Here is a 26,875-nt window from a genome sequence, read left to right on the forward strand (position 1 = left end):
CCCCCCCGGCCAGCTTTCCCCCAGTTTATGTACTGAGCATGACGTCCCATGGTATGGAATGTCCCTTTGGCCAGTTGGGGTCAGCTGTCCTGGCTGTGCCCCCTCCCAGCTTCTTGCTGGCAGGGCACGGGAAGCTGAAAAGTTCTTGACTAGTGTAAGCGCTACTTAGTCACAACTAAAACATTGGTGTGTTATCAACATTATTCTCATACTAAATCCAAAACACAGCACTAAACTAGGAAGAAAATTAACTCTATCCCAGCTGAAACCAGGACACCTTCTAATAAGATGGGATACAGTGGCATGGGGACATGCAGTGAAAGACCAGAAACACGTGCAAAACACAAATTCACGCACTGATTTCAGTTTCATCGCTCTAGGCAATTGTACACATGAATGAATTCTTTTAAGACAAGTATTTTCTTAAGGGTGTAAACGTCACAAGGCTAAATAGGGTTCATTTCTTTAAGCAAGTAGCTGGATATTTCTGATCATCTGGGGACTGGTGTAGAAACACTCCGCTGTGGCTACCCAACCGGCCAAGAGGGATCAGCACCAGCAAATGTAGTAGGGAGAGAATCAAGAGCTTCTTGCCTCGTTCAAGTATTTCTTAGGAAAAAGCCACCTGCAAGTCCTTCTTGATCAAATAGTCTATAAATACAGGTAAAAGGTGCTACTGTACATAGTCAAGTCATACAGGAGTTGTGACAGTTGGTGAAGGACTTGTGATAAATGTAAGGGTAGCTGGGAAAGCTCTGAAACACAGCTCAGTCTGTCCAGGCTAATCTAGCTGAGCTTCTTTGAACAAAACACTTAAGGAGAAAAATAATGCATGAGGCCTTAAAAATTGCCATTTATTGGCTCCAGAACACCCACATTCAGCTCTTTCTGACTTTCCCTGTGCCGCACAAAGAAACTCAAGTCAAATAGCATCCAGGTAAACTTATAAATGGCAAAATAAATCCTTTGTAGGTGAAAAACAAAAATAGCTTTGAAGAAGGATGCATATAACCTTGTTAATTTGCCAAAAGTTTTCAATCTTCATCACTTTAGAAGCAAGGTTAAGAGAGTAGATAAAGGTTGAGAAATTCAGAAGGTGCTCAGATATACCTTTATCTCAGGTTCAGAGCCTTAAACCTCAGAAGTAAAACAATGTCAGGGAAAAGAGATTGACAGTGATGCCTTGTGTTGGGAATCAAGGGTTGGAAGGACTGCCTGTACTAGGCAAAATACTCTCGTGATAATGATGCCAGTAAGATTTAATTTACCAGTCTGTTCTAGGAAAGGTAATGACCTTAATATCATGGCGAACTTATCAAGAGGTCATCCATGCAGACACACGCTGATTTATTTTCATAATAAATGAAAATAAAAGTCCAGCCACATGAATTTGCTTGCAGGAATGAATTTATACCATCTATCCAGCTTTGTGTTTAGTATCAGAAGAGCCTAAGAACATTTTATTGATATGTAGGGATTTAATTCCAACCCCTTTGAGAATCTCTGCAGAAAAGCAGTTCAAATTCATTTCTAACCAGACCAAAAAAAACCACCCAAACCTACCAAATATATAATGGGGAACAACATCACACTGGAATAGGGATGCGCCATTTTATCCCAAGTACTGTTCATTTGCTGCTGTGCCATAGACGAAGTACTACATAATGCCTCTGTTAGTAGAGAAGAGTGCTTACATATGCATTACTTAAGGGTATGCTCTCTCTGGCTGGCTAATTCATTTTTGAGAAGCATATTTCTGAGAAGGTGAAAAGGGAGTGTCTAAATACAAATCCAACAGCCACTGTGGAAACTTGACTGTGTAGTCCAAAACATGCTGCTCCAAACCCTGGAGGTCCTAGGTCCACAGATGCCGAGGAAAAGTTTCCTTCACAGATGGGAATTACATGTGTTACACAGCTTTCTCTGTGCCAGTCTGCAGAAGTGTTGGCACAGCTAATTTGACTGGAGAAGACAAGAGCATAGTCATAATGCAAAAAAAAAAATGGAAAGGAAAGAGTCTGATGAACCAGCCGAAATGGAGATGACAGAATGGCACGGGAGATGAGAGCTGCCACTTAAGTGTGCCATGCGCACACTGTGTAGTTTAGCTCAAGATTTCTCAAGCTGGGCTGCAAGCAGTGAGTCACAGGCAGAAAGAAGGGATATTTATGGGATTTTGGTTCTTTGGAGGAAAAAATATGAAACAGTCAGAAATGACAGAGAAATGAGAGTGCTGGATGATGGGAAACAACATATGGGGAACAGAGGAGAGGGAGCTTTTGGCATCATTGCTGCAGCGTACATCTCAGTGTAACTCATATTGATCTCCGGGGGCCAGTTCATTCCTACTGGAAGAATCTGGCTTCTGGGGCTCCAGGTACAAAATGAAAACCTCTCAATTTCTAGAGCACCAATGTTAGTGCTTGCCAAGTGTTTTCTCTTTTCTATTCCTCCCTGCACATATTTTTTTTTTTCTTTTAGGGCCAGTGGAAGATTTAGCAGAACAGGCAGTTTTCCAGCAGGCTTAATTTTTAAAGTTGAACTGATCAGATGATTTAAGATTTGCCAGATGAAGTTAGCATTTGCTTATCCACTCTATTGTCTGAATTCTGCTGGGATTTTGTATGTATAGGTGCATACGCATATCTGTGTGTACACAGACACAGCAGTTTTTAACTCATCATAGAGGTACCAAGGCTATTTTCTGTTCTAAAAACACAGGGAGGATATATGTTAGGTTAGACACTCCTCTTAAGTAACTGCTGATGATTCTGATTTCCAGATATGATATTTTTTGCTGTCTGGAAACTAAATGCTCTAGGATGGTGCTGATTTGTTCAAGAAGGAGCATATTATCTCAGCCACTGTTGGAGTGCTGTGTCATTTTGGAAGCAACACAAACCTAGGAGCTTTCACTTTTGTTCCATTCTACATATTCTCCTGCTGTCCTTAAGAAGCCTATGGAGGACTGAACAGAGTTTTGGGTGTTGCAGGAGTAAGTTAATATGTAAATAATTACCTTTAATTTTCCCCAAAATACTTCTTCAGAATTGCTGCTTCAGCTGCCATTTCTTCTTCTGTCCTCCACTTGTCAGGGGAATCCTCTTTGTCATGTTGCTGCAACTTTTTTGAGGGAGGAAGAAGAAAAAAAACCAGTTGGTTGGTATTTTTTTCCAGTTTTATTGTCAAATTCAGGGCATGCCTGTATGCAACTAATCTATTCCACGTGTCCACAGGATGAAGGGACCTGGTGACGAAGGGTGAAGGTTACCGGTTTAGAGTGGTGACAGTAGTTAACTGGCTCTGGTAGATTTATGATGATAACGCAAGGGGCCAGGGTGTTTGATAGGCAGTGACAGAGTTCACCTTTGAGTTGATGGTCAGATACCTTGCGAGTCTGATGCACAGCTGGTAGGTAATAGGATAACAAACACACTCAGGTATTTTGAAGTGCCCATTACATCCATGGAGCAAGCTAGGCAGAAGCTGCCTGGACACCTTGTCAGTAATTCATGTAAAATTTTCTCTCTGGCTTTTCCTCTCCCCATTAAAGACCTATTGTGATAACAAGGCCCTGTTGCTGCTATTTTCCACCAGAAGTTTATACCAGTAGTTTTCAGAAGAGATACATTCCCTCCCTGCATGCAAGTTATTAGTCCTTCCTTGCCCTTGTTGAAAGTGAGACACATCCCTAGTCTAGAAATAAAACTTGTTTTTTTAAGCACAACTATATTTCATTAGTGATTTAGTGGGGAAAAATATCAAAAGTATGTGAAACAGTTAAATTTTGCATCTAGCTTGCATAATATGCACACAAAAATAAGTTCTATCCCATATGCAGTAAGTATTAGGTGTTATTATCTCAGACATGACAATTTCAAACACATATTTTGCCTCTCCGGAAGAAGGGAGAAGCTGATGGTTTTGCTGCTCTCCAGAAGAAGGGAGTTCTATTTTATGGTAAATATGTGCCACCACTTGAGTGACTATTTGTACACATGTCCACTCAAAGAATGCCTGCCACTCATCAAGGGAAGACTACATTTACAACAGACAGCAGAAACATTTGGATTAACAACTTCAGTATTGAGATATCCAGTGTGTCTCTAGGTACAGAGCACAGCACAGATTGTATTAACAGCATCAGTACTTCTGAGGAAAATTATAGTATCAACTTTTTGTTAATGTCACAAAGTCAGAAACTATTGAATTTACACCTTTTATTCGTGGACAATTTTAATGCAGAAGATGAAGCAGTGAAAATCAAAGATGAAGCAATACTGAACCTGCCAAACAAACTGCATTACTGTATATGGCATGTTTAGCAATAAACTAGGATTATTAGCATACATCCAACTCACAAATACTTTTATTTGTGCAGTGTTTCTCCTACTCTGAATTTTGCTGCCAGCTATAGTCCTATGTAGTTTTACATTCTGCAGCACAGATTTCTTCCTGCTCAGCAGATGAAGCTGCATTAGAAAGCTATTTCCTTTCATGCCAATAAAATACAGTAGCTGTAGGCAAATTAAAGTGTATTACTGTTCAACTAGTAGAGGACTAATCTTCATTGTTACATTAGCTCTAGGTGTGTTATAAATCCATCTTGTAATAATGCGACAGTATCATGGAGAAAGATTTAAAAGCCACGAACAGGTACAGTGTATACACTGTCACACACATCCTTTGCGTCCACGTGCCTGCTCTCACCCACTGTACACACCTATATGGTGTATAGGTACCACAGCTGAGCTGGCAGCGAGAGGGAGTTACAGGAAGCAGCATACATCATCCTGTACTCTCCATGGACTGCGAGCGCTTACACTTCACAAGAGGATGCACCAGGACGAGCCAAGTGGTGGTAAATCAATTGTCTGAGGCGTGAGCTGTTTTTCTAAAAAAGCAATGTCTTGCTCATTCGACCTAGCATCAGCAGGAGATACAGCAGGCAACAGCTAGAAGGCAAGGGAGGGCAGCCCCTGTTCCTCAAGGTCTCCTTGGTTAACCTGCAAGAAGTGCTTTTAGTGACGTGATTTGTCTGCTGTTCTCCCTTGCTATCCTGTTTCTGCGCAACCCAGGTGAGAGCTGACTCCAGGAGGAGACTAGTAAAGTGGGGATTTGACTTGTAGTTTTTATTTTTATTTTCCCTGTTCAAATAAACTGAAGTGAACAGTAATAAGGAGGCATATCCTGAAATGGCTGTTGTTGTCGTCTAAATTAAAACTGTGTGAAGTTGCAGACCGTGGTGACTTCTCAAAGCTGGCAAAGGAGAGGGTTTCTTTTGCTACATAACTGCTAACCTTTAAAAATAATCAATCTTTGACTTAAGGTTAAAACAGATATATGGGGAGCAGTAATGAATTCTGAAACTTGCCTGGAAACCCAGCCTACTTCAGCAGTCCTGGCTCCTGGTACACAGCCCACAGTACTGCACAGCAAGCCCCAGCCTGGCACAAAAGCGCTCAACACAGCCTTACCGTGCTCTGCTGCGGTACGCGTTCACGCGCATCTCATACCGAAAAGATGTATCCACATTTTGTGGACACACTGGGTATGACGAACAACACACTGCAGTGTTAAATCACTGCCATCGCCAATGCAGTCATTGTTAACTGACTTACAGATGAATATTATTTCAGTATAGAATTGCTATGTCTACCCAAACAGGATCCCAGAACTATTCTGTTTTCAAACCTCTTGCTGTGTCAGTAATGTCTGAAGTGCAATAAGCAGTTATCACCCCAATGCCACTTAGTTTCTGATGTTATCTAACTGCCACTGTGGAGATTTGGAAAACTGCCTCTGGTGGCTGCCTACCCTTCTCTGCTACCGCCATCCTGCAGCTCCACTACAAACCAAACTATATAGCTAGCCACTTTGAAGGACAATATTAAATTATGGATAACCTTGCTGGATGATGTTCTGGATGCTAAACATTATGGAGGTTCAAGATCAACAGCACCAATAAATAGAAGATAAATGAATTAAGGGCTGCTGATACTACCTCTAGTTCAGAGATTCTGCATGCCACAAATTAATGGAGGCTGGAGAGCACGATGGAGGCACGTCTCTGCACCTGCCTGGTTCTTCAAATCTTCTCTTAGCATCTGCTAGTGGTCTCCAATGGTGACAAGATATTGGGATCACGGATGGGTTTGGTTTCAGCTAGTTATTTCATGTGTTCTTATGTAAAGTACTTTTCAACCAGGTTCAGATCTCCATGTGAAGGCCTCAGTAAGCTAGAGCTACTTTTATTTAATTTATTTTTTTTTTTTTTAAAAAGAGGCTAAGACAGTCTCCATAGTATTTTGGCTGACTTGGAAAGCTACTTTCAGGGAAGAAGAACATACATATTTCAGTATTAAATTGTATTGATTTAGAATTCAGGTGGGAAACAAACCTAACAGTCGATACTTGTTTCTAAGGGACTTCTGTGCCTTGGAGTGTGTTCATATTCACACGCATATGCAAGTCCCAACCGTGCATCTTTACAAACATCTGACATGCTATTGAAAGTTTGGATTATACAGGGGAAGCAATGTTCTCCTGCACCTGGAGAACACTCCAAGGTTCTGCTCAAAGCAAAGGGGGAAAAAAATACCTCTATTTTCCAGCTATCCATCTGTAAAAACTAGTGATTTCCCCTTGTTTTTTCCCCAGTCAGAAAAAGCTGGAGAACTTGAGGTGACGTCCTTACTCAGATAGGGATATTCAAACACAGACTAGCTCGAAGTCTGTGATGCTTTCTGTACAACAATTTGACTTCTGTAAGCTCTGAATAAAACCAAAAAATCTTATCCAGAGGCCCACATCATCTGCCTGACATGATTTTCTGTGAGACACGTTTTACCCAGATTTCCCTGATGGAGATTAACTGATCCACATCCTCTCAAAAACACTTTTGCTACCTTCTCCATGGTTCCTGGGACAGGGCTTCCATATTACCCAAAGGCCCCTAAACAACAACTGTTGCCCTTCTTGCAATGAACGCTTCTAGAAGAAATCGCTCACCTTCAGAATCCCTTCCCAAGCAAATGTGTGCATTTCCAGTTGCAATAGGCAGCTGCTATTTCAAGTGAGATGAAAATAGCACATGGTGAGGTTACAAGAGTCAATTCTGTGCAAAACACTGAAGTAAAGGGGACAGATTTTGCTCAGGCTCTTTCAGGGACATCCATGGGGTGATGGGGCCATCACCAGGGGCTTTTGCAGAGCTCTGGAGGCACACTGGGCTCTCTTAACAAGCACTCTTTGGTAAGTAATGGAAGACTTGTGTCCCCTGAAGCCCAGGTCCCCCACAGACGTGGAGCAGGAGAAGAGTGGGGAAGCACAGCCTGTTCTCAGCAATGTTATGGTAATGTTAGCCAAAGTTGGTCAAATACAGACTAAAATATACAATCCCTACACTAAGTGAAAGAAAGAAGAATTAGGAAGCTATAATGATAAAAAAAAAAAGAAAAGATATAAGCTTTGGGTGAGCCTGGCAAGAACAGAGACAATGAATACCAAACTACAAGGGATGGATCTCCATGGTGTTTCATATTGACATGAGCTTCTATATCTTCTAACTAACCAAATACTTCCGTTCCAGGCTGCACCCCAGGAAGGAAGCAGCATTTCTTGGTATCTGGACAGCAATTCCTCCTGCAGGACATAGCATAGGTGCTGGAAGCAGGGTCTGCCTACATGCAGCCTTGCATCACTGCAGGCCAGAGTGCGTACCAAGGCACAGACAAGGCAGGTGGCAGTCTATAAAACCTTTTCCGTAGAGCTCCAAGCTAGTTACTATTTTAAAACTGCTGGTACTTTGCCTGTTTTCATAAAAGAAAGGTGATGCAAAAGCACCACACCAGATAGACAAGACGTTCTACTGCAAAGCTCAGAAAGCCCCAAATTCTCTGAAGCCACACCCATTGTTGTATTACAGGAGTGTCTCAGAAACGTAAGCATTAACAAAAAGGTAAGCAACCAGATTAGCGTAGCTCAGGTAACTATGAAAGGAGAGCATGAATGTTTCTTTTAGACACTCTCTATTATGCTACCTTTTTCTTTTAATATTCTGAACAAGCACCGAGACACACATTAGTCAATTCTCTAATCGCAGTTGCCCAGCAAATTACACACTGTATCTGTTCAACATTCTTCAAGCACTGAGATTCTTGTTTATAACTTAGTACATCTTCTTGCCTTGCAGTACAAATAAATGCACTATTTCTAAGATATGCCCTTCTTCAAGCAGATCATTACCGATGTCTGACTTCTTGGGCTTCCTGATAAATTATCCTCTTTTTTCACCTCAAGCAGAAAATGCTCTTCCACCAATAATCTATGACTGTCAGTCTTGATTACTTGTAAACAGTGAAGCTCTTTGAATATTTCTGCTGGTGAAAAGCGTTCATTTTCTCACTCATGTCTCCCAGTGTGAAATGCTGGCAGACCTGACAGCTGTGCTTTATGTTATTTTATTAAAGTTGTTAGTGCTGCAGAATGGTCTACGTTTTTATCACTGCAATTCTTAAGGGAAACACAATATTGTTTTATAACACATTCGCACCAGGGAACCTCTCCTTCTTGCCCTTTGTGGAGGAGCCCAGAATTCTCAGTGCTGCAGACTATAGGGGACCTGGGTCTAGGTCTGGCTGTTGCTTGAAGTAACATCTATATTATGATTTGTTCTACTTACGCCATAACACCAGCAGAAAAGCAACGTGTGCTAATATAGAGCACTAGCCAAAAGTATTTGGAAAAAAGCTTTTACAGTAGTTAGCACTATTCTCACTCTCCATGAATATTTACTGTTGATAGTTAAGAGTTTATAACCTCCAAAGCATTTAACTAAAAGAAAAATCATAGCAATGGAGACTAATTATACCAAACTGCTGCAACACAACAAAACTGCCTTGGCGATTATAAGATAGAATATTATCAAAACCAGCAGCTAACAAAAAAACCCCAAACCAAATATCTGCCAGCAGTTTGCATCAGACATTAGGCATTACCCAGCTGGTGGTGGTGGTATTACCAACACACCTTGGGATACCCAGGCATCTTTTCCATACTTAATTCCCACACTTGGGTGAAATCTGCAGAGTGATATTTCAGCATCAGATTAACATGCGAACCATGAGGAGGCTGAAAGTCTCAACTCCTCTCTCCAGTGGCAACCCTTTTCCAGAGTCTGGAGACAAAAACAATCCCAGGGCTGCTACACATATCTCTTCCTCCAGCTCCCTTATGAACCCAGAGCCACGTGATGAACACACACCCACAGCACACCCCTGCCCTGTTCTTGCGCTGTGGCAAGCAGGCGTGGGGGGGCTTCACCCCAAGCATCCCACCTTGTGGGAGAAAAACTTGAGGGCTGAGAGGGCTATGGCTCCTTATTCTTTTGGTGATACTAAGGACCTTCTGGCCCTGGTGGTGACTTCCAGCCATCTGTGCCTCCTCTTGTACTGCCTTTACATCAGCTTAATTCCTGAATTGCCTCCTTTGCCCTCTTTTCCCTGGTCTTGTCCTCCTTGCTCTTTTCCCCCAGTGCTTGCTTTCCTTTCACTTCTCTTTATATTTAGCTTATATCCTCATAGTAAGACTTCATTTCCACCCCTCTGCTTAATGTAATTAAATGTGACGTTTACTGCTATTATCTGTACCACCTGCTACGCTCTACCCTTTCCTCACCCTCTGCTGTCTTGCTAAAGGCAGTGTAAGCTTTTCGGTGGGCAGCTTCCTCTGCCAGTCCATGCCTCCTGTCTCCATCCCATTTGCCTTCAGTTGTGGTTTGAGTCTTGACTTGAATAGCAATGTAAAATGAAAGAATAATGGATGCAACGGCACTTTCACAAAGCAGCTTCTCAGGGATGCTGCAATCACATGGCCCTAAATCCTCTTTTACCTACCCGAGGGTACTCATTGCAGGAGTTCCCACAGCCCTGGGCATGCCCCAGCTGGGTATCCCCCCTGCAACTGCGCTGGGCAGGGCCCCAGGAAAGGCAAAAACACAGGCAGAGAACAAGTGTGGCACGGTCCTCCTTGACCACTTCAGAGACCACCTACAAGATATTGTGTTAACACAGTGCAAGAGGCCTGGCTACCCCCCATCAGCTGCCACGGGATCAGGACCCATTTCTGAGCTGCCTTTACCATTGCTCCCACTCCGCAGCCTGAGCAGCCCAGGCAGTTCAGTGCTTTCCGCATCTCTGGGCCCATCTCCATATTTAATTACAGCTACAAGACTGCTGTAATTTAATTGCTCTAATTTACAGGGAACACTGCAGAAAAAACCCACATCCTATAATTTTCTCTTCTGCTGACTTTGCTTAAGATTCTATATCATAGCGATATCTGCATTTGCATGAATCAGAAATCCCTGATTTTGGGGTGTTTTTTACTTGCTGCATTAAATCCGAGTTATTTAAGGAGATGGAGAAGAAACCAAAGTTGCCTGCATTCTATACGCGACAATTTTTTTAACTATCTACTGGAAAATCCTTCTCCAATTATTTTACCACTTCCACATGAAATACACTGCTACCTCACAGCTGCTGCAAATATGCAGCAAAGCATATTTTCCATTGGAAATCTCAGTTTATCAAAGCTGTGTTTTAGAGTGGTGTGGGTTTTTTCCTCCTATCAACTCTTTGTCATAGTGACTGCAAATATTTTCTCAGTGTTATTGTTGTGCTTTGGGGAAAGACTTGAACTTCACACTTCACATGGACATATGAATAACTGCACCCTTCTTAGCAAAGCACTTAGATGAAGAGAATTTTGTGGAAACACACATAAAGGTTAAGTAAAACCCTTAAGCATATGTGTTTAAGTGCTTTGCTAAAATAAACTCTGCAAACGTTAGTTTCTAAACATTCTGCATACAAAAATGATAAGAAAAAGAATAAATATAAAAGGCATCCTAAGAAATTTGCTTTTCAAAGTATAAAAGATAAGTAAGCCCACAAGCAGAACGATGGTTGTACAGAAAACACATTTGCCATTTGGTGAAATATGCAGATTGCACTCTGAAGAGCTCAAATCTTGACAGACTTCCAGTTTGGCTCCAACTGAGATAAAATTCTTGGAAAGTGAACACATTACAAAGGAGATACTTGAAGGAATATCCACTGGGGTAAGAAGTCCTGCCAAAGACTTGGAGAACTGCTATTTATAACCTGATACAAATCCAAGCAAGAATCTATAAATGTGTTTGGATACGTTTTCACCATGCCCATTATCTTCCTGGTTAGCAGATAATGTTATAAACACCCCTGCAGTCTTCCTCACCTGGGAAGAAAAGTTAGATGACTGTGGGGAGCTTCCTAATGGCACTTGCTAGAGAGGGCTGCCTACACGAGAAAAATGTGTTGCATAGAGACCTGGGTAAGAAATGGCAATGTCATCAATGCGATAATGTTGGAGGAAATGTTATCCTGTGTGCACAGCCTGCCATGCAACATTACTCATTTGGAAAAAGGCTATTTTTAATCAAGGAAAAGCACTTTAATCAAGGATAGAGTCAGTGATTCAAAAATTTCATGCAGGTGCATGTGTTACTTGACTGAAAGCCTTTTCCCCAAAAGGTCAGAGCTGCAGAGCAATGTGCATGTCCCACTCCAAGAGCAGAGATAACCTCAAGGTGCCTGTATCAGGCTGATGTATTCTGGCTCCCGACGCAGGGAGTTTCAAAGTCAGAACCACCCCTGCTAATCTTCTTAACTTTAGACAAATATTTGCCGTACCCTGAGCACACTCAATAAGATTCATGACGTGCCAAGGAAGACACGTGTGTTAGGGAGGTTGATTTGGTTTGTTTGTTTTCTTTGTATTTTTCTGCCAGCACAAAGGAAATCAGCTGCAGGTCCCATGGCATCGGCACAGAGCCGGTTCAGTGCGCAGGGGGACATGAGCATGTCCCCATCTCCTGGGGGGGGGAGGGGGAGATCTCACCCTCCTCACCACATCTCTGGGAGCTGCAGGAAGAGCCCACAATGGCCAGAGCAGAAAGCAGATTTCTTCTTCTCTGGGGAATTAGCTTATTCCTATTAAACAAAACCCCACCCCACCCCAACACTTCCTGAAATTAAGAAGAAAACATTCAGTAAACTCGTCCTGGAGTAACTCATACTCTGAATCACTCTCTGCACTGACTGTAGGAGGATTTTAAGGAGGCTTCAAATGTCTAGAATGACACATACTGCATGCTTGAGGCAAACCACTGGGCTTTCAAAGCCTGCCTTTGTGTGTGCTTCTCAGGGGACTCCTCACCTGCCAACAGACCTTCCCAGAATGGTCCTGTCTGCTTTCCCTGCAGTGCTCACAATCACGGCACTCCTGGATGAAGCTACATCGCCAGGACGACCTTTTCCCCCAGGCATCCCTCAAACACTTCTTTAGCTTTCAGCCTTGCACATGCAAGGCTACCTTGCCTCCAAGATTGCCTCCCCGGGATTTAAGCAGCCAATACCCTCTAGTAAGTAGGTACTAAAATAGGTCGAGGAATAAATTGCTCTCATTTAACATACACTCCAAAAAATATGGCTGCATTTATTATGCAGCATATTGTTTTATATACTCTTTTGTTATAATAAGTCATGTTTAAAATGTCATGACATTTAAATCAACAGCAGTAAGAGGGAAATACTGAAAAAGAGCAAGATGATCAAAAAGGATTTGAAAAATCCTGGTGAAACATTTTGGGCCAAACACTCTCATTATAGAAAAATAAAGTCACAAGGGAGCTTAAAACTCATCTACGAGAAACCCACTCTGCCCCTCCTGTGAGGTGTTCTCCATGTCAGGTCTCTGTGTCACTGTGGTTGTCCCCAGGTCTGGTGGCCAAGGAGCGGTGCCACCACCAGCCAGGCGGTTGGGGCTGGCTGTGGCCAAGGGACTCAGGCACCTGCAACAAAGCCCTCCCGGTGCTCTGAATCCCCTTGCAGGTTTAGCCTTCCTCTGTGCTGCCCTTTGCCACTGAGCCACCGCAATACTCTGGAAAACTCTACTGAATACGTCCTTGGAACTTGTTAATGCCGCCATTTGTCTCAGTGAGGAGCTTTATTTCAATGCCTGTGCTAAGTTATATGAATGAACTTTACATATAATATAAAAGCCCACTTTAATGTAGGCTCCGCTTTTTGAAGAGACACAGAGACTACCCAGCACTGATGATCTACATGCATAATGGCAGAATTTTGCCAGAAAGACTTTTAATGCTAAAAAGAAAATAGCTCAGATCAGAGGAGCTACTCTGTTCCTGCAGATTTAGTGCTCATCTTTTATATCAGGTCCAGACCCATACGCCAGCATCCCTCACTGCTGCCTCCATGCTCCCTCACCCCCCACCAAGGGAAAAAACAACAACAACTGCAACAACAAAACAGATGGCGATGCAACGAAACATTAAACCCGATCCCAATACCTGAGCCGTACCATGAATATTTCACTGAGGCATGGGGTTGAAGAGACAACAAAATGACCTTTTCTAGCGTCTTAAGGGATATCTAACCTTGTAATTGCTTTAGACACACTGAAGACACACAGGAGGGAGACCAAGACTATTTAAAAGAAGCTGTGTATATTTTTAAAAATTAGTATCTCAATGTTCCCATTATAACTTGCCAATATGAATGACATTTACTCTTGCTCTGAGAAATGAAAGAAACTCTAAAAGACAGACTGCATTAAGAATCTATTGATATTCCACCGACCATAAGAACCAGACAAGCTTTGTCAAGGGCAAATACCCCAGAGTCTGCAAGTTCATCTCTTAAAGTAGTAGTAAAGGGAAAAAATATATTCAATGTCTAGAATATTTATAAAGCCCAGCGAAGGCTTGCACTGCTTGTTGTTTGTAATGGCAGTAGATGGCACTAGACCCGGATATGGGAGCAGAATTAGAGATTTCAGGTGGTAAATCACTCTTCCAGTTTTTCCAGTCAGTTAATATTGCCATAAAACTTACTCGGGAAGTTCCCTTAAGGGACATCACATGGGGTTTTGCCCAATTTATTTTTTTCCTATTGTACAAAGTTCACAAAGATATGTTAATCCATAGCAGAATATGGTCCAATATTCTGTTTGGGATGGATGGGCGCAGGAGATGTAAGCTGTGCAAGAGGTTCCTGCTGCATTGCCTTCCCAGCACTAGTGGAAAGACCCAGACGAGGGAAGAGGAGAAAAAGTGAGGAACAGTTTGGTGTTGTTCAAGCAGGTTCCTTCATCCCTCAGATGAACCTCTTAACTCACGCACAAAATCAAATGAGAACAAAAAGTCACAGGCAAGAGGCCCAATACAGGAGCCCTTATTTACCTGGTGAAACTCAGACTGGGATAACAATGGCTTTTTCAGGGGGTGGAGGGGCACAGGCTGCCTTCACCTTGAGGAGGAGGAATCTGTTTGCTCTTCTTTCAAGCTGCAGTGTTGGCCTTCTGTTCAAATTCTTTTTCTAGGGAATAAGACCACAGTTGAACCCACATAATGCCCATGCTGAAGAACAGGAATGGCATAATAGCCTGGGAATATAATATTCTGCAATTAATTTCAGTGAAGGGACTGTGAATTTGGGGAGAATTAATTTTAGCTGGATACACATTGCAGTTAATTAAGGCTGATAGCTTCTACTAGTAGGAAGGTGTTTTTGATGAAAATACATTGAAAGTCTTATTAAACTGCCTAGGAAAAAACAGTTGCCATTGCCCATGCTACAACCTCCCAGACATCCCTATGTTTCTATATAGGAATCATGAATTGATAGCATTTGCATAACAATTATTATTTAATATGTAGACTTCAGTATCATCGCTTTTGGACAGAATTAATATTCAAACCTTTGAGCACAGACATTTTAGAACTATTCATCTGGAAAAGTCACAGGAACTTTTTTTGTTTGCAATATTTTTGCAAGTTCTGTTCCTGTGATGATACCCTGGCAGCAGATGACCACCTTCTCTCATCGTAACTCAGAGAACATGCTTCAGAGCTACAGAAAATCCTACACTGCATGGATGGGGTGATCACATGAACATGGGGAGATGGAGGGCAGGAAGGGTACGAAGATGGGAAAAAACAACACAAACATTCCCAGTTTTTTAGAGACAAAAAGTAATTTTGTTTGCTTTCAGTTCAATCAGTTTGTTCATGCCTTAGGAAACAATGAGACCAACAGAAATGAAAGCAATTTCCAGTAGATATGAATAAAACACATGGCTCAGCTGAGAAGAGGTTGTACATTACTCCAGAAGCTCAGTCAAATACTTGTGGATTAAATGTTGTGAGAATGGATCTAGCATGGGCTTGCTTCATCTCAATTTGCCAGACTAGGAATTTGCAGATTTCCCACTCATTCTTCAGGAGGGAGTTGATTGGGGAATAGGTTGTACAGTCACACACTTTGTGGAGGACTTGCAAAATAATTTTATTCATTTAGACACGATTCGAAGTCAGAGCAGGGTACCTCGCAAGCAGAACTTTTTCCACTGAAGGTCTACTGCTACATTTTTCTCTCCTTTCTTTCGGTCTTTCTTTTTTTAAACTAGCCTTCAAGCAAAAGTCACAAAAAATATCATGTTCTCAGTCTGTTTCCAGAGTTTAGCCTGTGCACGTACTGAGGTGTACAAAGGCATACAAGCTCTCCTCATTCATTCTGACCCGTAAGCATTATTACATTACATTTAATTGCAGAAGACACTGTCTTCACAGCTTTATTTCTCATATGACATCTTGTGAATTACTTTTAAGAAAAGCCATTTACATGACTTCTATATATATGTAAACTAGTACTCTAATGTCACATTCTTGTTTGCACATACCCTCGTATTCATGTCAGCTAATCCTAATGCAAAAAGCAAGTGGCCCTTCATACATTTCAGTTAGGAAACAGTAGCATGGATTTTCATAAAACAAAAGTTTGACTGATACTATGCAAAATCTGTTCCACTGGAAAATTGGCATCTTGCCCATCATCTTCCACAAAGTTCAGTATCTTTGTCAGTGCTCATCTACTTGACTTCTTAATTGCCTGTGCTTGCTGCCTGTATCAAATGGAGTTTTCTTTTTGCTTTTGCTCACTGTGTATTACATCTTTTAATCGGTATATATAATTACTTACCACAATCTGCCATGCCAGATTTTCTAAGCATTAGTCTAATTAACTTAAGCTTGATAATTATGTTTCAGATATCATAACACTACACACAGAACTTGCAGATTATGCTGTTGGCTTAGCTGTTTCTGATAATATTTTTCTCCTATTCTTACTTTTCACTTTTTCCTTTTGCTTTTTCTCTTTTTGTACAGGGTGGGAGTGCAAGAAGGAGACATTGCTGTTCTGTTTAAATGACTGGAAGTTTCTCTAAAAGCAGAAGTAGGCTGTTTCTAATAACAAGTCATCAAGTAAGTCAACACAAATGAGAACAGATCCAAAATGCAAGGATTGCCTCTTTTTGTAAGAATAAAAGATAAATATGTCACTGAAGAAAGAAACTTGAGCTTCCAATAGCGGACATCGTAGAGGATTCAAGCACAAACCTACAGCACTTACTGGCCAATTATGAAAGTACTCAGACTTTCCACAGGTCTCCAGCCTGAGCTATTCTAATTATATGCCTGTTGGCGACAGCATGCCGCCAGGGAGGCAATAAATAAGTGATAACATGCATGGGACCTGGCACACATACCTTTTCAGCACAGAAAGATCATCCTTCACAAAGTGATGCAGGCCATCTGGACAAATGAAATATGTAAGCCTGAGACCCCACGTAAGAGTAAATAGATGCAGAGGACACTTATGTCACAGTAATAAAGGAAAGCAAAAGAAATCTGTAGCAGGCTATAGGTTTTTATTTGGCTTTCTGATGTAAAACAACATTTCTTTTCACTTCTGTCCGACTCAATTTGGTATTCTGCTTTTATGATGGAGAACATATCCTGCATTGTTTGATTTGCCTTTCTCCTGGATGAGGGCAGGGATATTTTGTCCCACCACCCCAAATGGCCTCTGCCCAGTGGGAGATGGGGCAGAGCCAGGAGGGCCAGACCTCCTCTCCCTGCTTCCAAGGGCAGTGGATCCGTCATGCTGACCAGAGTCCAACAAGCCATGTTCTGGTCTCAAAGGCACCTAGACCACAATTTGGGTACTTGGGCTGCAAGCCCACTGATGTTACATCCATGCCAAGAGCCCATTTGTTTGAATTTTGGGTGCAGCGGTACGTAAGTGTTGTCAAGCCCACTCAGAGAACCACACCAAAGACTTTGCATTTACTCTGGAATTATCGGTGAGGATTTAATCAGCTATGAAACACTGAAAGAGTGCTCAACTGCTCCTATTTTTAACATAGACTTTATGGATCCGGAGACAAGGACAGGAACAGGCAGTTCCTCTTGCTGAAGTTCCCCTCATTCAAGCTCTTATTTTCAGGTGACTGAAGGGCTGTCACCCTTGACAGAAAAGATTACCAGCAGTCAAGGAAGTAATCAGGGTGGCCAGTACATAAATAAGCATAACATAAATCTGAATATTATTAATTAGCATTTGATTCAATCAGACTAAAAGTGTTAGACCACTGTAGCAGTGATTCCTTATAGGAAACTATTTAACATTCCAATTATCTTTAATGAATTAACCTCAAAGCGTGGCTGAGGTGCAACATCCTAAGAATCCCTTTGCTCATCTACAGTCCACTTGCAACTAATTTCACTTCACAAGCCTACCTCAATTAACATTTTTCTGTATTTCACACATGAGTAACTGCAGTACAGAAATATGCACTCCTTTCCCAAATTTAATAGCTAAGATACCTTATTTTTTTTTATTCTACAAATGAAGGAAAATCATTTCCTGCTACTATCTCAAACCAATTAAAATTCTTTCTATATTGGCTTTGCATCTCTTCGATATATGTATGAACCAAAAAGGTCTGACGTTTTTCACATAATAATTACTTGGAAATGATCTGCTATGCAGCACTCCAAAGACAAAGGGGTTTACAATTAGTAAATTTTAAAAATTTGCTTTACATTTTCCATCACTAGAGTTTTTAAAAAATGGCTTTTGGTTGAATGTTTTATATTAGGAAAGAAAACTCAATCAGAATAACTAAACTATCTGAATTTAAAAAAAAAAAATTGGAAAAGTGCAAATTTATTGGTAGGCCTGGAAGGAAAGGAGAACACACTGCCTTATTGGCCACTATGCAACTACAGTTACACAAATAGCTATTGTAAAATAAAGAACACTTCTGTGTAATACACCTTGTGCATTATGTAGCATGGGTAGAATGTCAATGGCTTCCCTATCTGCATAGCAGGGCAACTGCTGGACCTCATGACTCTTCCCTTCTGCTTTCCTTGGTTTTCTCTGTGAATTGTATAAAGAGACATAGTGTCATTTAATGTTATTCCTGCTTTAATAGGGAAACATGGTGAGGAAGCTCTTGCTTTGCACCATGGTTGCGGTAAAAGGAGCAGCATTCTCAGATTATAAATCTGATGTTATTTTCCTTTTCACTGCATCTTTGCAGCATTATTTTAGCATTAAGAAAAATGAACACACATGTAGATAACAGCATCCATGCAGCAATATGGAATAGCTGTTATTCTTCTTACAAGCACCCAATTTAATTTTATCATCAAATACTACACAGTACAAATTCCTATGTTCTATTCCTTACTGATTTTATCCTCAGTTTAGAGCTAAGCATTTTGCGCTGTGCATATCATCTAGAGCTCGCTGTGGAGGAGAGCATTACCAGTAGAGAGTCGTGTGTGGATACAGTACATGAGTCCTTCTCATATCAAGACTGTTGGATTTTCTTCTCCATCTCAAGCACCCACATGATGCCACAGCGCTTCACTGTCATTTCTTCTCTGAGCTACTGAGTAATGTTATAATAAAGTTACACAGATAGGGACACAGACATAACTTGCCCATATAGCTACGTAGAGTTTATTTTCTATATTAATTTTTATAACAAATAGGGATATGCATGGCCTATTTGGTTACATGAGCAAATCCGTGCCCTGAAAGATGATGTTCTCATTAAGCAAAGCTGCAAGCCCAAATCTTATCTAAAGTGCTGTTTACTTTGCTGGCAGAACAGCCAGCATGCTACAGAGCATAAATCTTTCACTATTGCCACTCAAATTGAGGGTACCCCATAGCAAATTCTGAAAGCTTAAAAAAATTAAATAAGCCAGTAAGAGGAGAATGTATATTAATAATCAATAACTGCTTAATTTAGCTAACATTATAAACTAACATTTCCAGACAGAATACATTTTTTCTCGTCACATTTCTCTCTAGTACTTTATCTACTCTCAGGCAATACTGAATATTGTAACATTTTACCCTTACCTGAATTTTGACCAGCCCTTGTTTTTTGTAGCATACTACACTTTGAAAAGTCTAAATAGTAATCAAAAATAAACTCTCTGCTATCATCTGATTTCCACTACTTCCATTTATAACCAATACCACACTGCATTTATACATGAATCTGTTCTTATTTCAAAACCTGTTTCAAGCCTGATTTTACTCATGCTCTTTGTCAAATGTCACTGGGCTCCTGGAATGGCTCTGATCCCCTCAGCCAAGTCAGGGAAAAAATTCGTTATATCAGGCGGGCACTTTTATCCCTGGGCAAGTGTCCAGGGCCAAACCTTTGCACGGTGCTCCACCTGAGCTAATGCACCCTCCAGACCTCTCTCTCTGCACCTTCCCATGACTTAGGAGCCCAGCCAGGGCCACCCTGCTTCCAGGAAAGCACTGTAGGACTCTATCAGCTGCCTTACAGCCAGACCAAGACTGCAGGGTAGCAGGTCACTGCCTCCTATCACAGCTTACTGGCACTGCTATCTGAACTGATGCATTTATTTTTTTTCTTATTTATTTTTTTTAAAGTTTGCTTTTGATGACAGTGCCAAGCATCTGGAGACATTTCAGGAGAACATTAGGAAAGCTTTAAATACTGTGTTAGGGATTATTTCTGTGACACAGATCAAGTCAAGAGTTTTCATCCTTCCAACTCATCTCTGGGGTTTTGGGGCATCAGTAAAAGTCTGGATAAATCCTTTATTGCAAAAAAAATTTTGTCCCAGTTCACAACTAAAAAGCCTCCTGAAAATTAACATTCTGAAGCATCTCGTGTTCATTCTTTAATAAAGGGAGAGGGAAAGGCTGAGAATAAGCTAAAGAAAACAAAAGAGTTTGTACCAGCTTGCTGCACTAAGCCTTTGCTTACCACATGAAGACAGATCTTGTGCTGATTTTGGCACCAGTAAGAAAAGGCTATTATCTCCAACTCATCTAATAAGATCCTAGGAAGGAAGGACATTTTCTCTAGATAACAATTTTGTCAGTAAATCAGAAGCTGATTCATGTCGCCTTTCATCAGGGCATTTAAGTTGTCTCTTAATACTAGTGCATGCTTAAGATCTGTTTGAACTCACTTAAACTGATCACTTGCTTAAATGCTAAAATGGGATTGCACTGAATACCAGTAGGCACATATATAATAAAAAAACTTCTGAGCCTAGCAAGCATAGCTGGCTGTGTGTTACTCATTGTCCACATTTGAGTGTAAGGACTCCTGCTTTAATTAAAGTGATTGAGTGAAGACATCTGAATACTCACATATTATGGCAGTGAGCACAGTACAGAATGAGAAATTAAGTCATAGTGTGAGTCAGAAAACCACATGCAAAGCTGGATTAAAACTAGGGAAAAATTATGACAAATTAGTTGAAATTCTTCATGAGAATGTTATCTGCTAGTTAAAAAAATCAAACATTCTGACAAATTTTAGGAAAACAACACTTCCTTCATTCTTAACATCTCTTCTCTTGGCTCTTCAGGAACTTCTCGTTATCACACTTTTCCACCGTCATGTTTCAATTGTGGCTAAAGAACATTTAATATTATTTATAGTATTCTTGTGCCTCAACATAGAAAATATGCATGGTGCTTAAGGGGTAAAAGGAGACCCAGCAAGGGAGGACCACATTTTGCAGTGTTTACTCATAAGCATCGTTCTTATTCACTAGCATGTCCCTTGACCCACTGTGATAATGGGGTTTGCAGGGCTTCCATAATTGTGAGCTCGGCACAGGAAAACATGAGGTTTCACACAGTAGTCTGGAAACCTGTAACGATCACTGTTGATAAAAACAGCACAGAAAGGGAGGAGCCTGCATTCATGCAAACAAGATAGCTTTGTATGTAAACTCAGAATCATGATTAACAGAATAAATCAGGAGTAGATCATAATTGGCATATCCACAATTACATGGTATTTGTGAAAAAATAAGGTGAATAATACCTACTCTAATATTTCTACCTCACTTTGGAACTTCAAAAAGAGGCAGTGTGAGAACAAAAGGGGTGAAACAGGGTCCAGTGAAAGTGGGGAGAGCGCTCCTTTTCCCTCCAGATACTCAGTTTCAGTCACAACTTACTGAGGCCAGCATACTTGCCAGGACTATAATCTGCTGCTATTGACGGAGATACACCACCATCCCGGCCATCCTTCCCTTCCTTTGTGTGTTTTTCCATCCTCCATTATGTTCTTCTCTTTCTCTGACTTTCAACTTAACCTGATGCCCAACCAGATGCTGTGCAGCACCTAGCACAACTGAAGGAGATACCTAATCCAACAATGGTGAGAGGACAACCATGAGAGGGGTCTGGGATTTCCAATGCAGGAATCATGAATTGAGAAAAACCAATTCACAATCAAGACATGCTGTCCACAGCACAGTTTCTTCTAAAAGACTGTTTCAAAAGCATATTCAAATTAAAAACCCATACAGCATTTAACACTGATGTCAGAAATTACATGTGGAGCTAATTTGATGCATTTGTCTGTGAGAAGTGTATTGCTTCCACTTCTATCTGCCACTGTAAAGCTGCCATGCAAACTGAGATGAAAGAATCCTACTGTTTCTGCATGCCTACAAAGAAAGTATCCAATATCCATAGGTCTTTTCTTTAAGGACATGTTTTTAGTACAGATTGAATGAAAAAAATGACACATTTGCATATTTCCCCCAGCAACCACTTGTGCATTAGATCAGCCTTTGGCTGCCTTGGCAAAGAGTGAAATCATAACGGGGCTCGTCGCGGAGCTGCAGATAAAGCAAACAAACCCCGTCCTGCCAGGCAGCCGCCACCGTTCACATTTGAGCTGCTGGTAACAGGAGACCAGGGCACATCTTGCTGTTGGTTATTCCACATTATCCGGGATACACCCTGGAGCCAGCACAGTAACTCTGGATTCGCAGAGCTGTAATGGGGCTTTGATCTAATATCACAACAGGCGCAGGCAGCGAGTCAGGCCCCATCAGCAGCAGAATTCGACCCAGCCGGGGTCTGCTGCAGTCAGTGGAAAAACACCCATTGGCTTCAGTGGAAGTGAGTTCAGCAGCTCAGTGCCAGCAGGGAAAAAAAAGCTCAAAAGGTCATATAGAGAAAACATAAAGGGGAAATTGTTCCAAGGCACAAGGAGCTGCTTCAATTTTTTTGTTCAGGCTGGACTATCATTTTGATTTTCAGCAGAGCAATGCATCTTACCATGCAGCCTCCCCTAACTAACTAGGCAGGAGCATGATCAGTTTTAAAGAAAATCATGGGTTTGTCTGCTGACAACTTAATATTTCATTGCATCAGGCCCTGTTCTCTCCTACTTTTTATTGATCAGAATACCTCAGGCTATTAAGTTTATTAATTATATGATAATTTTTTTCCTGGTGAGTATACAAGGAGATAAATGTCTTACAAATAAACTCAGAGCTTGCAGGCTGAGTCATGTGGTGATTTAGAAGACATTTATCTTTTTCTCTCCCCCTCAGCAAAAAGTAATCATTGCCACAATGCTCTGCAAGTCTAATGTAGCTGTGAAATATGCAACATAAAGATATTTTCATTTCCAGCACAATTATACCAAGCTTTTATGTTATACTAATTTGTAATTGCAATGCTAACAAGAGGATACAGATAGCTGCTAATCCATTTAAGCACAAACTGCCACCCTTCTGAAGTAGGGAGTAGTCTGACCCCATTGGCTGAAGCCAACCTCTGTAGAGCCTGAATTTAGATTCAAATGTCTCTATTCTTCAAAGACATACAAGTTTGCATATGCCTGAGTTTTCCAGCACTTCATTGCTGTTCTGAGCCAGGCCTGGGGTTGACAGGTGATGCTTTAAAGCTGAGAGACAGTAGCTCTTTGAAGAACTTTCCCCCAGTGCTGTTTCTCCCAGGCTGAGCCACTGGAGAGCGCTCCAATGGGGACAAGTGCCTTTTATCCCACCACCCACCCCAGAGCAAGCAGAGAAGCAGGTCAGGTGCCTGCTAAGCAAAACAGTTCTTTGATCAAAGCTCCAATCCAACTGTGGATGCCAACAGACACCAGGTAGAAGGGCCGAGTAACAGCAGAAACTCAAACAGCAAGTGTCCAGGTGGACAGAAAAGGGTGTAGGTCCACCGTGGAAGGGAGAGGAGGGTTGCCAGGAACACATGAGGACATGTTCAGGTACAGCAGTGGACGTAGTTCAATAACATGGACAGCTCAATCTAAACAAAGCCTCTAGACTGCAAAGAGGCTGTGTGAAGCTCCCACTTACAAGTAGTTTTAATACATGGTAGCATAGCTATTGCTTTAAGTGTTTGTAACACTGAATGCACAGTGAAGCTGAACCCATTCCAGAATCCCTTATTTTCTTCTTGCTTCATCAATAGTACTTTGATTTAAAAAGACCATCATCAGGACAAGCTCATAGTGCCCAGGGTAACAGCTGAAAGTCTGGGCAATCAGAAGAACACTGGAAGAGGGGAAAATAGTATGAACTGAGAGCAGCCTAAATAATTAATCTGAAACTGGACCTGTTCTACAAGACAAACCAGCAGCAGTTGACATCATCTGTATGTAACTCTACATTAACTCCAGCAGCCCACAGGGTTTTCAGACCACAGGATGGTAGGAGAGCTGGAGGGGTGACGTGGGTTCCTCCTGTGCTGAAACCCAAAGGTACACTTTGCTATTCTCAGTGAAAGTAGGTGAGAATGCAAATAATGCACCTTAATTTTTGTGCTCTTTGTCCTAAAGATTGCAGCTTTTTGTTTCTTCAAGAATATGTTACAATATTCTTAGAAAGTGAGGTGTCTTGTACAGCACAGAAAGGGACATTCTTTTCCCATGGCAGCACATGGCAAAAGAATGGTGACCTCTTGTGTAAAAACCAGACTCCAGTCTGGATCTCTTTTCCCAGGCCTTTTCCTCTGGTATGGTTTTGCCCAAGTCAAGACAGATTAAAAAACCTTCAAGATTTGGCCCATATATTTCTCATCCTAAGATCACCTGCCCTTTGAGTACAAAATATTAGTTTCTTTTCTTTAGCATTTACTAATCTTTTAAAAATCACAGCATTATTTCCCATTGATGGTACCCATGGTTTTGGGCAGGCTGAACTAGTTTGGTCTAAGATAGGCTGATTTGCAATGTCTCATTCAAAACTAACATAAGAGCCACATTCTCCCATGGTTGCAGTGCTGCTCTACTGGTTTGGAACTGGAAGAGAGGCTTAGCAGAAAGAATCATGAAGAGGCAATGGCAGCAAAGACAGTATTCACAGGAACATATTTTAAAATAAATGGCACAGGAATATAGGGTAAGGCCTCTAATTTTTCATCCCCCTTTCCGCAAGCAAGCAGCTGCCACAGTACCAACCTACAGGTGGTTAAGGGACATCTGCAATTCCTTGGGGGGGGACCATGGATGTTGTTCCCATAACACATTTGACAGCAAGCTCAAGAGACCTTACTGACATCTTCCAGCTGGAAAGTAGGGCACGGTGTTTGCAGCATGCACATGTACGCTACACACAAGTCCTTTTGCCTTAAGCACAGAGACCACATTCTCCACAAACCCACAGCCATCACGCCTCTGCCAGCAGCGTGCAGGTCAAACAGCTCCATGCACTCTAAACCAGGCTGCTTCCATCAAAGAAGCTCAGGGGTACTTCTGCAACATCCCATCCTGCTCTCCAGAGCTGTTTACTTACTGTTCCAAGTCAACATCTGATACAGATTAAGAACCATAAAGTGTTTAAAGAAATCAAAACCATGAATGTCCTGTGACAGCTACGCTAAGAAACAGTGATGCTGCACTGAGTGCTAGTTTGTCAACCTTTGCTACTTATGCAATTCACAGCCAATTTAATTAAAAATATAACAGATCTGAAAGCTGCTAAAATGCTTGCAGTGACTATCAGTCATTTGATAATGGTATGAAAGAATCATTAGAAGTGAACTGTAAGCAAACTTTTTCAAGATTGAATAACAGGGGCATTACAGTTTCAGCCATTAATGTCATGGTTTTTAAAAAATTAGCTGTCCATCTCAACCTAAAAACTAAGCATTTTTATCTCGCACATTTACAATCAAAATATGTTTATAAAAGGTACAGTAAATTTCATGGTTATGAGCTGCACATTTTGCATTCTGAACACTAAGCCTCTGCTGACTCACTTTGTCATTTAGTTGATTTAATACAAAACTTTTTTCCTCCCCTTTTCTGCTTGTTGCTAAGATGAATACTCTGTATTCATTAGTAATCAAATACAATAGCAAAAGTAATATTGTTGCACAGATGAAGTCTTTTTATTACCAACACCTTCACATTTAAATTATTTCCTTTAAATAGTTGTATCTTGTTATTCTAGTTCAGCTCGTGAAGGAAGTTCTGACAGCAACAGTTTGGACAAAGAATGCCAAATCAAATAAGTGCAAAACCCCAGAATGAACGGATACTGGTTTGTGATTAAAATAAAGTCATGTTTAGCCATACCCACAAGCCTTTTGGATTGCCATTGTGGGATAGTGCTGGGACACAATCCTGCTGCTGGTCCTGAGCACAAACCACACAACTGCTTTTGTCAGTCGAACACTTAAATACCGATTGCCTCAACTTCGGGGCATGGGTTGGTCCCAGAAAGTCTGCACGGCGCTGCAGGTCTCCCTGCTACCAGAAGGTGCCCACTAGATCAAGTCAAGCATTCACAAGTTGTACAATCCTGCAGAAGTTGGATGACCTATAAGCTTTCAGAGGTTTGAAAAGGTGGAGACTTTCTGTCTCAGGAATGTACAACTGGGAGGTCAGAAGAGTATTAGCAGTATTATTTGACCGATCAGAATTCTGCAAATCAAATTTTGAATTTAATTCTGACTTGAACAAAGCCACAGGTATTTGTTTGATGAGATACATTTCTCAAATCTGTCTTCTAACTTGAGGAATTCAAATTACCTGCAAAGAAAGAGAGGCAGGTAGCTTCGGTTCAGAGTAGCTCAGGTGCCGGGCCCACAGCAAACTGCCAGCACACAAGCACACAACTGCAGATGTAGAAGGAAGCCTGCACTCCTGTGAGCCAGGATAGCCAGATGCAACGCTCTCCTGGCAAGAGCTCAAATTTTCAAAATTGTCAAAAATGTGAACCAAAAGAAGAAAAAAAGTAGTGGCTTCCTTTGATCACATAGCTCCAAGAATGGAGATTTTTAGTAATACTGTACTGCATACAAGCTATATACAGAGACGCATGCACAAATACATATTTATATGAAAAACAAGAGTTAATAAACCTTGTGCTGGAGATTAACCCCTATTCATAAAGGTCCTAAGCTCTGTTTTGAAATTCATTTTATACATCTTATCACAGATTATTTCTTCTGTTTAAAACTAGCCCAAATTACTTGCTTTATTGAAGTGTTGCAAAATTAGAATATTTATACATACAGCAGCATCTGCTGCTATATATCTCTGTACAATATAATACAACTTTATATCATATACTGCCTTTCATATGAACTGTATTCCCAAACACTGAACAGAATTAAATACA

The 26,875-nt window shown here is 41.2% G+C and overlaps 1 protein-coding gene across 2 annotated transcripts in view; it reads right to left on the reverse strand.

Annotated features, from left to right (window-relative positions):
- Positions 1-26,875, reverse strand: part of FHIT (fragile histidine triad) — a 503,760-nt gene that overhangs the window by 11,253 nt on the left and 465,632 nt on the right. The window contains exon 6 of one of the 2 annotated variants that reach the window (XM_009329488.1): positions 3,020-3,123. The exons of the other annotated variant lie outside the window; for it this stretch is intronic. Coding sequence (XP_009327763.1) covers positions 3,022-3,123 — 102 coding nt within the window. The 3' untranslated portion in view covers positions 3,020-3,021. The remainder of the gene's footprint in view (positions 1-3,019; positions 3,124-26,875) is intronic. 2 annotated transcript variants of the gene reach the window in all.

The sequence above is a fragment of the Pygoscelis adeliae genome, unplaced genomic scaffold (assembly GCF_000699105.1).
Source record: "Pygoscelis adeliae isolate BGI_AS28 unplaced genomic scaffold, ASM69910v1 Scaffold148, whole genome shotgun sequence".
Classification (NCBI taxonomy): Eukaryota; Metazoa; Chordata; class Aves; order Sphenisciformes; family Spheniscidae; genus Pygoscelis; species Pygoscelis adeliae.